At 44.4% G+C, this 14,291-nt stretch overlaps 1 protein-coding gene across 2 annotated transcripts; it reads right to left on the minus strand.

Annotated features, from left to right (window-relative positions):
- Nucleotides 1-546: 546 nt before the first annotated feature.
- LOC306919311 (uncharacterized protein) lies at nucleotides 547-13,818 on the minus strand. 2 transcript variants are annotated; one of them, XM_079532112.1, is made up of 6 exons: nucleotides 13,697-13,818; nucleotides 7,684-7,741; nucleotides 4,914-4,970; nucleotides 2,325-2,636; nucleotides 1,556-1,609; nucleotides 547-1,341 (listed from the first exon to the last, which is right to left on the minus strand). In XM_079532112.1, the coding sequence occupies exons 1-6, from the start codon at nucleotides 13,811-13,813 to the stop codon at nucleotides 794-796; spliced, it is 1,146 nt and encodes a 381-aa protein (XP_079388238.1). In that variant the 5' UTR covers nucleotides 13,814-13,818; the 3' UTR covers nucleotides 547-793. The 2 variants fall into 2 exon arrangements, with proteins under 2 accessions (XP_079388238.1, XP_079388239.1); XM_079532113.1 differs by lacking the exon at nucleotides 4,914-4,970.
- Between the last annotated feature and the right edge of the window lie 473 nt (nucleotides 13,819-14,291).

Raw genomic sequence — 14,291 nt, forward strand, 5'->3', positions numbered from 1 at the left:
AACCAGCGCTCCCCAAAACAACAGGTTTGGAGATCTGTTGGGAATTGATTACATGAAACAGTCACCCGTGCGCCCAGTCCCAATATTTGTAAACAAATAATTGGTCTATTAACTTTGTATTTAGGGTTTCTTCCTGGAGGCTGAACCCTTGACAGTCAAACGGGCCAATTAAATAAACAGTAATATAGTGACACCACACTATCAGCCTAACCCCTCCCCCTTTATCCCACTATGCCGCACCCACTACAGCTGTGGGTGCGGCAAAATTAAGAAAATAAAATGCCGCTTATGAACTAACCGGTAAGATGCAAAGAAAATGCAAAACATGCAGTTAAAATATTTTTGAAAGTTTTAAACACCAATCCTTTAATCCCAGTCATGGCGGCAAGACTAAAAGTTCTGTTCAGGGGAGGAGAAAAAGTGATCTTGTGACGACAAAAAACGGTCACAATTTATGAATAACAGAAATACTGAGAGTGAGAAGCCTTTGTTTTATGCATACAAGTAAAGACATGAACCGTGTCAACAAACCTGTATTATTTATTGTAGAGGATGTGAAACATGCAACTAATAATAATTGAAAATGCCAAAATAATAAACCGTAGCGTGCGTGGACTGCTTTGATCACAGATTCTCTATTTCATCAATACTGTCTCAAACCACTGACAATGACATGCTTCTCCTTAAACTGGGCAGTGTACAGCGTTGACCAATTAATCAATCGACTTATTAGAATATTAAAGCACATTCACGTTTTGTCGGCTCAAAATCATTCCTTTGCATCATTCCAGCATCATTCCAGTCCAGTTCCGTACGGAACTGGACCCGAAAAAAAGTAAGGGTTCTGGGTCGCGGTCCCGGGTGGAAACCCGTGTGTGAAGTAAGTGTTCTGGGTGAGCTGACTGTAAGGATACACGGGCGTCCCAAAGCAGCCTGCGGCAGCGGTGGCGGCTGGCCGCAGGGAGACGCTGGGGTCGACCGCGGCAGGGGCCGTGCTGTGTCCCCTGGTCCAGGGCTCCGTAGACCCAGCAGGGACCGTGCTGTGTCCCCTGGTCCAGGGCTCCGTAGACCCAGCAGGGACCGTGCTGTGTCCCCTGGTCCAGGGCTCCGTAGACCCAGCAGGGACCGTGCTGTGTCCCCTGGTCCAGGGAGCAGAGTCTGGACTCGGTGGCGGAGACTCCAGGTTGAAGTTGGAGGAAGCGAGTATTTTGAGCGAGTTCAGGACCAGCTCTAGTTTGCGTCCGTCGGGACACGGTGAAAGTCTCCTCCGTTTCCCCGTGGTCTCTGCGTCTTCGTTTGAGGACAGGTGATCCAAGACACGTTTCTCTGATGTCCTCATTTCTGGGGAGGGGAGGTGGGGAAAGAAAAAACCAGACCAGATTCAATACACATGCAAGCATGTCACAACATGACTTCCATACAGATATAAGACTGCACAGGACATTCAAATTGTTAATAGTGAGATTGTTTCCTCTGCACTTTACGATAGTAAAGAGTAAAAGACATCAGCATTTACCAGGAGGTCCAGAGAAATAATATTATTATAATTATTTACCAGAGAAACAGCGGTGGGTGTGGTCTTGCTGTTTCACTTCCTGTTTAATGGTGACTGGAAACAGCAGAGAGACAATTAGACCAATGAGACTTGAAATAATCCGAGGCACTTTGTACAAGCGAACGCACACACGCGCACACACACGGAGGAAGGAAGGAAACCATGCGAGGCACCAACCTGCACATCGGGAGCAATCAGGGGTTCAGAGTCTTGCTCAAGGACACTTGGACTTGGGGGAGCCCACAGGGATCGAACCGGGAACCTCACGGTTGCCAGGCGGCCTGCTCTACCTCCCGTGTCAAGGACATGGTTTGATAGTCGATATTGTGTGTGTGTTGGTGGGAGAGTAGTGTTGACCTCGGTGGTGGATCAGCGGTAGAGTGGCCGGATGGTAACCGCAAGGTTGCCAGTTCGAACCCGGGCTCCCCCAGGGTTAGTGTCGATGTGTCCTTGAGCAAGCTACTCTGAACCCCTCATTGCTCCTGATGTGCAGGTTGGTGCCTTGCATGGTTTCCTCCGCCATCGGTGTATGAATGTGTGTGTGAATGGGTGAATGTAATGCACAATCTATGTAAAGGGGTGTGAATGTGTGTGTGAATGGGTGAATGTAATGCACAATCTATGTAAAGGTGTGTGAATGGTGTGTGTGAATGGGTGAATGTAATGCACAATCTATGTAAAGGTGTGTGAATGTGATGCACACTATGTAAAGCGCCTTGGATAAAGGCGCTATATAAATGCACCATTTACCATTTTTGACCTCACACACCTGTTATGGTGGAGTTGTGAGTGTTCATGGTAGTGACTCGCTCCAGCTGTGGCCTGTCGGAGAACTGCTCTGTGATTGGCTCGGTCTTCACCTCTGGGTGTGGCCTGTCTGACATCTGCTCTGCGATTGACTCGGTCTTCACCCCTGGGTGTGGCCTGCCTGTCATCTGCTCTGGGATTGGCACGGTCTTCACCCCTGGGTGTGGCCTGCCTGTCGTCTGCTCTGCGATTGGCTCGGTCTTCACCTCTGGGTGTGGCCTGCCTGTCATCTGCTCTGCGATTGGCTCAGTCTTCATGGCGTTCTCCGTCTCTTCTGAACGGGGAAGAAGGATGATGAAAGATGATGAAGACGAACACTCGTCGGGAGCTTTACAACTATACAGCGTGCAGACAGACAGCTTTACAACGATACAGCGTGTAGACAGACTAGACCAGCTTTACAACGATACAGCGTGCAGACAGACAGCTTTACAACGATACAGCGTGCAGACAGACAGCTTTACAACGATACAGCGTGCAGACAGACAGCTTTACAACTATACAGTGTGCAGACAGACAGCTTTACAACGATACAGCGTGCAGACAGACAGCTTTACAACGATACAGCGTGCAGACAGTCAGCTTTACAATGATACAGCGTGCAGACAGACAGCTTTACAACGATGCAGTGTGTAGACAGACTAGACCAGCTTTACAACGATACAGCGTGCAGACAGACAGCTTTACAACGATACAGCGTGCAGACAGACAGCTTTACAACGATACAGCGTGCAGACAGACAGCTTTACAACGATACAGCGTGCAGACAGACAGCATTACAACGATACAGCGTGCAGACAGACAGCTTTACAACGATACAGCGTGCAGACAGACAGCTTTACAATGATACAGCGTGCAGACAGACAGCTTTACAACGATACAGCGTGCAGACAGACAGCTTTACAACGATACAGCGTGCAGACAGACAGCTTTACAACGATACAGCGTGCAGACAGACTAGACCAGTGGTTTTCAACCCTTTTCACTTCAAGGCAGTGTTGTTTTTGGCAGCAAATTCTGATTTTAGTTTTAGTCATAGTCCCTTGAATAGTTTTAATTTAGTTTTAGTCACATTTTAGTCACCTGGAATGTCTCTAGTCTAGTTTTAGTCGACTAAACGTCATAAGATTTTAGTCGACTAAAATGTATTTCGGAGGGCGTTGATGCCGTCGTAATGACTATCTACAAGCTCACAAGCTTGTATATCTGCTATTTTCAGCATGCAACCAAGTGTAATGACTTGTACTGGATCTCTCTCTCCACTAGTCCCTTCCTAACATTTTAGTCTAGTTTTTATTGACAAAATTGTCAATATATTTAGTCTTAGTCATCATAGCTTAGTTTTCATTTATTTTCCATGTGGTTTTCGTCAGTGAAAAAAGGTAGTCGACGGACATTTTTCGTCTTAGTTTTAGTCGACGAAAACAACACTGCCGGGAGCTTTACAAAGTTACAGCGTGCAGAATATAGTTTTCAACCCTTTTCACTTCAAGGCCCATTATTTATTTATTCTGCATTTGAGCCACGGAACCACCATGTGATGACATTTAGCCTCTCAGACCCATCTGAGCCACGGAACCACCATGTGATGACATTTAGCCTCTCAGACCCATCTGAGCCACGGAACCACCATGTGATGACATTTAGCCTCTCAGACCCATCTGAGCCACGGACCACCATGTGATGACATTTAGCCTCTCAGACCTATTTGAGCCACGGAACCACCATGTGATGACATTTAGCCTCTCAGACCCATCTGAGCCACGGACCACCATGTGATGACATTTAGCCTCTCAGACCCATCTGAGCCACGGAACCACCATGTGATGACATTTAGCCTCTCAGACCCATCTGAGCCACGGACCACCATGTGATGACATTTAGCCTCTCACACCCATCTGAGCCACGGACCACCATGTGATGACATTTAGCCTCTCAGACCCATCTGAGCCACGGAACCACCATGTGATGACATTTAGCCTCTCAGACCCATTTGAGCCACGGAACCACCATGTGATGACATTTAGCCTCTCAGACCCATTTGAGCCACGGAACCACCATGTGATGACATTTAGCCTCGCAGACCCCAAAACTAAAGAATATTTTGTTATCGCTGTTGGATAACATTTTGTCTACAATGACATGCTGTGTGTGTGTCTGTTGATGTTGGTACCATTTAGGAGAGATAACAGGCAAACATTGGTCGAAATAACAATTATTTTAGATTCTCTAATTTTGTGTAGACTTCTTTTAAATTAATTAAGTAATGCAGATGTTTAACACTATTTTAAGAGAGTAAAATTAAACCAATGGGACCCGTACGGGTCCATTTGGTTTCATTTTACACTCTCAAGAGTTAAAGATCTATAAGGGTCCATTTGGTTACCAACTCTATCATATAGCTGGAACCCCTTAAAAGGACCACTGGTTGAAAACCACTGTTTAATTTATATTGACAAAGATGAGGAACATCAACAGCGCCCTCTAGCTGGGACGCATCTGTATTCTGCATTGTGTGTGATTGTTGGCGCTGTTAAGTCAGTATATATACCGTTATCTGTGCTCTGGTCTGCCTCCGGTGGCCTGGATGACTCCAGTATGTGGATGCCTACAGACAGACAGACAGACAGACAGGCAGGCAGGCAGGCAGGCAGGCAGGCAGGCAGGCAGGCAGACAGACAGACAGACAGACAGACAGACAGACAGAAGTTGATATCTGTTGGTGTTGTGACTTTAGATATAGAGAGTATGCACAGGCATGAGTTTCCCATCAGGACACGCCCCCCTCATCTAGACTGAGTGGCAAAACATTGAGCAGCATGGAGTGTTGGAGTTTGGAAGCGCTCATTGGAAATCACTCAACCGCCCTGCGTACCACCTGTTTCTAAATGTCACATAATGCAGGAGGCAGCAAAATGTTGTGTTATTGAAAACAAGCACTTCCAAACTCTGAAAAATAATCAAATGCAGGGAATTTCTTGACAGAAACGTTTCTATGGTGGATTTTCATGAAACAAAAACTTTTCACTTCAAGCACTTGGCCCGGGACCAACTGTAGTCTGTGCCTTTTGTTTGAGTTCTGAGTTCCTGGGTGACACACCCAAAGGACAATTGCATTCTAAACAGTGGTTCAAAGTGGCCACTGTTGGAGCAGACTGGTTGATCAAAGTCTCTAAAGTGTATTCATCTTTCTGTCGCCACCCTACACCCATGTAAAATGCTTAAAAGGTTAACCAGAATGTGAACGGTCAGTCAGTCGGGCGTAAGCCCTGTGTGGAGACGTCAGGCCATTCTGGCTGGCGTGAGCTTATGCTGTATGCTGTGTGCTGTGCTTCGCTGAAATAAACCAACAACATCTCTGATCTGCTGTCTTCCATCTCACAATTCTCTCCTGCTCTCCAGTTCTTGGTTAAGTCTGTACAGTGATGGTATAGTTCATATACCACACTGTCAAGGCCAGAAAGTACTTTTTTGCCACTCAGTGGGCGTTCCCGCATAACTTCCAGGTACGATGATGTCACGCGCATACCCTCTATAATCAATTGCTTGCATGAGAGGCGGAGAGAGGTGGTGGAGTTAGCTGCTTTATTTCGCAGACAGTTTGAGGGTCCAATGGAGTTAAGAGGTTTTGTCCGAAAGGGCTTTTCATCGGTTCCAAATTGTTACATAACCAACACACAGATTAATAACCCATTTTGGACGGGAACCCCTTTTGGTGTTTTAACTAAGCATTGTGTTATACTTTAGCTATTGAAAAATAGCAGATCTACAAGCTCATAGCGTGCCACCGAGTGGCACGCTAAATCGTAAAAATGCGGCACAAATCTTTGAATATATTCTTTCAGAGCGAACGTTTTTTTTATTTCGACGTCAGGCCTAAATGGTATAACTAACTAACGTTGCTACTACAGGGAAAACATCCTCATGTACGTATTTGTAATGTGTCTTTTTTGTGTTTACCTCATGTTTCCTAGTAAAAAAAAACAGAGGCTGGTTATGTCTCAGCCAATCACAGTCGTCCCATCCACCTTCGGGCTATGGGATCTTTCTTTTTACTCGGTTACTCACCAGTGTTGTTTTTGGCAGCAAATTTTGATTTTAGTTTTAGTCATAGTCTTAGTCTGGTAGGAAGGGGTCAATTCTAGTACCCGAAAGATATATATCTAGTGAATGAATTTTGATGTTCCCCGAGCTAATTATTGTCCCACATATGTTTTTTTTAACATATGTGTTCGTCCTGGATTTTTTGCTGTGAAAAATAAAACCAACATAGCTCCTGAACTATACATCCGACAGGAACCATTCACCCCATGTTATGTTTGTCTTTGCATGATGAATTGATCGATATGAAGACCATGGTTCCATCATGTGAAGTGCATAAACACCCAAATAAACACAAATGTTTTTTTTTTAATTTGCCTAACCTGCATCACAACAACTCCTCCCCCATGCACCCTATTGATGTGATTTTTCTAACATTTGCATTTTTACAATCTTCAAGATGTATAGTACATATAACACATTTAACTCATTAAAATGTAATTCAAATTCATTCACTAGACACCTTAAAGGAGCATTCAGTGATTTGGGTGATTTGGAAAAATACCCGGTCAACCCGGTAACAAGATGTGCACATGCACACGCTCTACAGTGGGGGAAGTACAACAATCCAACAGCATGTGCACCAAGGCCCACCCCACTGGATCATGATTGGATGAAGGCTTTGCCACCCAAAGCCCAAACCGAAACTAGGGTTTTTTGACCCCAGTGGCTCACTGGGGACAGGGAGTAACTCCTTATATGGTCAGCACACTTTATAGTAGGGAGGATTATCCAAAAAATAAGATAAATAAGTGATATTTGAATTAAGTGAAATCACTGAATATACCTTTAAGGATTTTAAAAATCTAGGTTAGACTATCTCTTCAATAGTTTTAATGTAGTTTCAGTCACATTTTAGTCACCTGGTTTTAGTGTTAGTCTAGTTTTAGTCGACTAAATATCACAAGATTTTAGTCGACTATACAGTTGATTTGGTCGACTAAAATGTATTTTGGCGGACCTTGATCCCGTCGTAATGACTGTTTTTTTCACTTGCTGAAAATAGCCGATCTACAAGCTCACAACGTGTAGATCGGCTATTTTCAGCATGCAACCAAGTGTAAAATGACTTATACTGGATCTCTGGTCCACTAGTCCCTTCCTAACATTTTAGTCTAGTCGACGAACATTTTTGTCTTAGTATTAGTCGACGAAAACAACACTGTTATAAAAAGCCGAAAAACGTGAATGAAACGATTTTGAAAAGAAAGAAACTGTACCTTCATTGAATGAAGAAACTCGAACTCCATGATACGACTTCTTGTCAAGCAGTATGACCTGGTGGAGAGACAACGTTACAGCTATTAACCCATTTAGACCTGAGGACGATTCTACAAAATGTCTTCTAAATCTTGACAGTTTTCTGAAAAACCTCATGTTTCTATGTCAGTCGTTCTCAAACTATTTCATGTCAAGGACCCCCAAATATATATGTATTTGGCCGCTGAGCCCCATCTGAAAATATGTTGTTCCAGGGACCCCCCAGAAGCAAAGATTTGAGTTAAAAACGTTCGCTCTGAAAGAATATATATTCAAAGGTTTGAGCCACATTTTCACGATTATTTTTTTTTTAGTAGATCTACAAGCTCGTAGTGTGGCACCGAGTGCCACGCTACGAGCTTGTAGATCTAAGAGCTTAGAGCTAAAGTATAACATAATGCTTAAAACACCAAAAGGGGTTTTTAAATAACATTACACATGACATTCCACTGTTACTGTCACTGTTAGCTTACGCATGTTTCATGATAACTACTTTTTATGTTGTGATGTATCGCCATGCTTTTGAGTGGCCGGATGGTAACCGCAAGGTCGCCAGTTCAAACCCGGGCTCCCCCAGAGTTAGTGTCGAAGTGTCCTTGAGCAAGACTCTGAACCCCTGATTGCTCCTGATGTGCTGGTTGGTGCCTTGCATGGTTTCCTCCGCCATCAGTGTGTGAATGGGTGAATATAATGCACAATCTATGTAAAGGTGTATGATTGTGTGTGTGAATGGGTGAATGTAATGCACAATCTATGTAAAGGTGTATGAATGTGTGTGTGAATGGGTGAATGTAATGCACAATCTATGTAAAGCGCCTTGGATAAAGGTGCTATATAAATGCACCATTTACCAATGTAAATCGCTCTGGATTAAGAGCGTCTGCTAAATGCCTAAATTGTAAATTGTACAGTTGACGTCACACTCAGGTTCTATTTCGTCCCTGCTGACCGCCAGAGGCGGTGCTTTAAGCACTGAATACGTCCCTTCGTGCATGCGCAGTCGAGTATTTTATACCAACAATGTCCATTTTGACCCCGTGATGACCCGGAGTCGTCTATATCTTCCGGTGGTCACCAGGGGCTCAGTCCCTAATTTCTTCTCGCTCGCGCAAGTTCTACAAGTTCTACAAGTTCTACAGCAGAATTGAACTGCATTAAGCTGATAAACAACCTCTGTTAGCATAGGCTGCGTGCGCGACGCTTCCCTGCCATACACACGGTTGCGTGCTACGAACAGTTCAGCACCGGTTAAAGTTGAACGGATAGTTCGTTCGTCTTTGCTTAGCGTACGCTGTTCTGATTCCCAGTAATGCTACACTGCAGTGCTAGTGACGGCAAGCGTTAGCGCTGCCCGCTCCCAGCACGGTGTGACACACTTGTCAGTCGACGCTATTGTTTACTTTTCTGTTTATTAGCCCGTGTCTGCGACGCGGCACGCCCCAGGACGGTGCAACTCAGTTGACACTCATTTCGTGTAGTGTACTTCTTTACTTTCTATATTATTAAGCCTCTGCTACTGCAAGGTATACATAGGGCAGCTTTTTCCTCTCTAATGAGTCTATGCTGCCTGGCTATATAGCAGCGCCGACTAGTATCGTCGGACTATAGCCGTTACTTCAGTAACCAAGGTTGTTATAATTTAACTTGACTGATTTAGTCGGCACTTGTTTTCCAATAGTGGACTTTAATTTCGGATTAGACCAGAGTCGTTGCCTCTTTATAGGTTATTGTTGTTTTTTCCTATATACAACCTTCTAGCAAGGGTTTTGTATAGTGCATTTACAGAGTACTAGTCTCTGTTAGAGCACCCTTTAGCTGGCACAGGCAGCGTCCGCACTCCCTCCCTCCAGCATACGGCTCCACCCCTAGCGTCCACCACACCTGCTACCTCGACCCCCGCTTCCAAGAGAAGGGCGGGGCCTGGCCATATGTTATCATCTAAGGTCGACCAGCTGTCTGCCGACCTGGCCCGAATGAGGGCCATACATCATGGCCCGTCAGCCGGAGATTCCTCCGGAGGACGCAGAAGCACCTACTCCTCCGATGCCACACCTGATCCCTGAGGATCAGGACCATGACACACTGTCCCTGGCGGCTTCAGCCACCCACTTCCACGACGATGAGGAAGGTGACGCGGATGGGGCAGAGGGGGCTTCCGAGGCCTCGGAGCCGGGCTCATACTCGTCAGCCCAGACCTGTCTGACTGAGACGGGGGACAGCTACATGAGAGCCGTCCTATGCATGGCTCTTGATCATCAGCCCCGTCAAGCCGCTTCTTTAAGCACAAGCCAGCCCCCACTGACTTCGCCGTTCCTTTTCATTTCATTTCATTTCATATTTATTTATTTAATTTCATTTATGGTTTTACATGATCATATTAATTTTTACTTTGTACTTATTTCTTTTACATATTCCATACCAGAAAAGAAAAGGAGCAGGAAGAAGATAAATCTTATTTATACCTGCCCCTATCATTAAAAAAAACATCTAATTGATGCTGCCACCAACCATACATGATTACATCAAATAAAAAAGAAAGAAAAAAACAACTAATTGATGCTGCCACCAACCATACATGATTACATCAAAAAAGAAAGAAAAAAACAACAAAGACAAAGGACATAGAGCTCAACAAGAGAACAAACAAAGACAACGCTGAGGAAACAAAATAACACTTATATCTAACCTTCTAATTCATATTTGATCATTTTTTTCTTTTTTAAACACTTTCTTAAACTGAAACACTGTTGTACAACTCTTCAACTCCTGGTTTTGTGAATTCCATAACTTTATACCTGTAACAGAAGTGCACATTTGTTTAAGTGTAGTCCGAGCAAACAGATGTTTAAAATCATGTCTTCTTCTGTGATCCTCATCCTCTGAGCTAAACACAAATGACTTCTGTAACTGTATTGGTAATGATTTGTTTTTCGCTCTGAACCCCACCAATAATGTTCATAATTCTACCAAATCCATGATTTTCAAAACACCTGATAACATAAAAAGCCTATTGGTGTGTGCTCTGAAATCTTCTTTATACATGATTCTTAACGCTCTTTTTTGTAACATAATCAAAGGAGTCATATTACTCTTCAATGAGTTACCCCATACTTCCAAACAGTAAATAAAATATGGTAAAACCAGTGTACAATACAACATCCTCAATAAATTCGTATCCACGTATCCAAATCATATTTGGATACGAAAGCCACCTTGGCTTTTATATATGCTATATGATTTTTCCATGATAATTTCTCATCTAATATAACACCCAAAAACCTAAATTCATTCACTCTTTCAATATTCACTCCATCTATAGTGAGAATAATTTCATCCTTTTTCAAATTAGAGAAAATCATAAACTTGTTTTTTTTCAAATTCAATGATAACTTATTTTTAAACCACCTTTTTAATTTAACCATTTCATTTGTAATGCTTTCTGCTACACTTTAAGTTATCCCCTGAACAAAATAAATTAGTGTCGTCCACGAACAAAACAAACTGCATTAACTTTGACACTTCTATATAAAAAGTTTAGGTCCCAAGACCGAGCCTTGTGGTACCCCACATTCAAGCTTCATGGAATCAGATTTATGACCCCCCAACTGCACATATTGTTGCCTGTTGTGAAGGTAACTGATTAACCAATCTAGAACTACACCTCTTACCCCATAATTATTCAATTTAGATATTAAAATAGTATGATCAATTGTGTCGAACGCTTTTTTGAGGTCAATAAAGACACCTATTGTGTGTTTATGATTATCTATTGCTGTTGTTATTTCATCAGTTATTTTCATGAGTGCCAGAGCTGTGGACCCATTGGTCCGAAAGCCATACTGACTCTCACTCAGTAAGTTATTATTTTCAATAAATTAGTCCAATCTTTGTACATACAGTTTTTCAAGTACTTTAGAAAACTGGGAAAGCAGCGACACTGGTCTATAATTAGTAAAATCATGTTTGTTTCCTGTTTTAAAAAGTGGTATAACCTTTGCCATTTTCATCCTGTCTGGGAAAACTCCTGTACTAAAAGAAAGATTACAGATATAACTAAAAGGTTTAATTATACAGTCAATAGTCTTCTTCACAATGATCATATCTATCCCATCACAATCAGTTGATGTTTTGTTCTTTGATTTTGCTACAATTGATTTAATTTCATTTTCACTCACTTCTCCTAGAAACATGGACTGCATGTGATTATTTCCTCACTTTCTGAAGGAGCTACATACCTGCTGGAGAGACTCAAAGGCTTGCTCTCGTCTCTCTGCCGATGGGCGTACTATCGCGGCCATGGACGACGCGGAAGGAGTCGGCCTGCATCGCATGCCGGCTGTGGAGCCCTGCATTGCATCCCTAGTCGTCGACCCCGACGAGGCGCTACGGCAGGATACCAGGTGCCCCCGACCCCAGTGCAGGACCACCGACGACCTCCTCATAAGGGCTTATGAAGCAGGAGCCCGTGCCGGGAGGACCTCTAACTCCCTGTCACACCTCATGCTTGCCCTCTCGGCGTCTCTGCAGGCGGACAACGCGAGTGCAGAGCCCGCAGACTCCAACACCCTCTGTGACGCATCACTGGAGGCATTCGGCCTCATGTAACGAGAGCTTGGACGGATGATGTCCACTCTGGTTCAGTCTGGCTCTCGCAGGGCAACCCTGCGTGGTCTCCCAGTGGTGCCGGGAGCGATATTTGGCCCAGCTGCGCGGGAAGCGCTGGACCGCACAATCCGGGCCAGGGAGGACAAGGAGCAGCTGTCAAGCCTGCGGCGACAGCGCATGCCTCCCCCAGATGGGCCTCCTAACAGGAGCAGAGGCCCCTCGGCCGCCACCCGAGCTCGCCTGCCACAGGCCCCCACTTGGGGCCAGCGCACTGCTCAGCGTACCGAACAGAGGCAGGGCCATAACCCTGGCCGGTCCTCTGCTAGGCAGTTTCGAGCCCCGGGCCCTGGCAATGTGCATTACCTTCCACGTTCACGACGTGAACCTTCTCCTCCTCCTCCTCCTCCAACAACTCGATAACGTTCTCATGTTAGTTTGTTACTCGTTTTTTGAGCCATGCAAATAAACAACAACCCGCACTGACCGGAGACGGAGAGATTAATGTGTCCCGCCGCTTCCGCGCGTAAAGCTAAACCAGAAACAGGACAGTCATTGCGTCAGCACGGATGTAGCCTCGGAAACCCAGACGTTTTATTTCTAGCACGGAGGTGGGGGGGGATATCGTTTGGGGATAAAGTTTGCATGCTTCTACCTGTTACTTCTCTGACACGCAGTTCAAATTCAGCCAGTCAATAGTGGGACACCGCTGAGAGCCACATACACAGCTGCAGTTAGGTTCTTAATTAAGGGCACGTTCTGAATGAAATGCAAACTAATAGGCGAGTGTGCTCCGGTGCGTTATGCAAAGGGAAAGAATGACTTCTGTCCGTGACAATAATCAATGCTACAGTTTGAAATCTGTACACACGCACACATAGAGCAAAACACATGATATGGGGAAAACAATTGATTATTTTTAATATTCTTTTTTTTTCGACTTCTCCTAATCTGAATCGACTTCAAGTGTTAATGACATTGATGCATCAATGCATCAATTTTTTAGTGAATCTTCTCCCTTCTCTAAAACACCCTGGACAACGCTCCACACGTCCCAGACTCTTCTCCCTTCCCTAAAACACGCTGGACAACGCTCCACACGTCCCAGACTCTTCTCCCTTCTCTAAAACACGCTGGACAACACTCCACACGTCCCAGACTCTTCTCCCTTCCATAAAACACGCTGGACAACGCTCCACACGTCCCAGACTCTTCTCCCTTCTCTAAAACACGCTGGACAACGCTCCACACGTCCCAGACTCTTCTCCCTTCTCCAAAACACCCTGGACAACGCTCCACACGTCCCAGACTCTTCTCCCTTCTCTAAAACACCCTGGACAACCCTGGACAAAAGATAAATTGTAAATTTACCTCAGCATCCATTTTGTAAAGATGTTCGTGCTCTGCGATCCTGTTGATGGTAAACTCAAAGTCCTCCATCTTCTCCTTCTCACTCGAGTCCTCCAGGTTCCAGATCCCGCCCATCATTTTGGGGTACCTCTCCCACTAAAACACACACACACACACACACACACACACACACACACACACACACACACACACACACACACACACACACTTTTAGTTCTTTTTTTTAAATTATTGCCACATCCCATAGCCATATAGAACTGCAGACTTTATTCCTATTGGGAATGCAGTCCAAAAATAACTTTGGGATTAATAAAGTGACAACTTTTACAATATCTCCATTACCACAGAATTCTTAATCCTTTTCCTTGTCTTAATTATGGGCCAACTTGTGAAAGCTGCACGCTTTTATTGTGAAGGCTCTCAGTTCTCAGTTCAGTTCTCACAGCCTGCATATCTCCGCGTGCTGAAAATAGCTGATCTACAAGTTCACAACGTGTTATGGACGCAACACGTTGTGAGCTTGTAGATCTGCTAATTTCAGCATGGAACACGTTGTACGACGAAGAATAAATCAGGCATCACTGTGCTTCTGTGG

The sequence above is a fragment of the Electrona antarctica genome (genome assembly GCF_951216825.1).
Source record: "Electrona antarctica genome assembly, contig: scaffold_25, whole genome shotgun sequence".
Taxonomy (NCBI): Eukaryota; Metazoa; Chordata; class Actinopteri; order Myctophiformes; family Myctophidae; genus Electrona; species Electrona antarctica.

Coding starts and splice junctions, on each gene's coding strand:
- LOC306919311 (XM_079532112.1), bottom strand. CDS start 13,813: ATGATGGGCGGGATCTGGAACCTGGAGGACTCGAGTGAGAAGGAGAAG. Junction 7,742..13,696: donor TTTACAAAATGGATGCTGAG/GTAAATTTACAA, acceptor TCTCTCCACCAG/GTCATACTGCTTGACAAGAA. Junction 4,971..7,683: donor AGTTTCTTCATTCAATGAAG/GTACAGTTTCTT, acceptor GTCTGTCTGTAG/GCATCCACATACTGGAGTCA.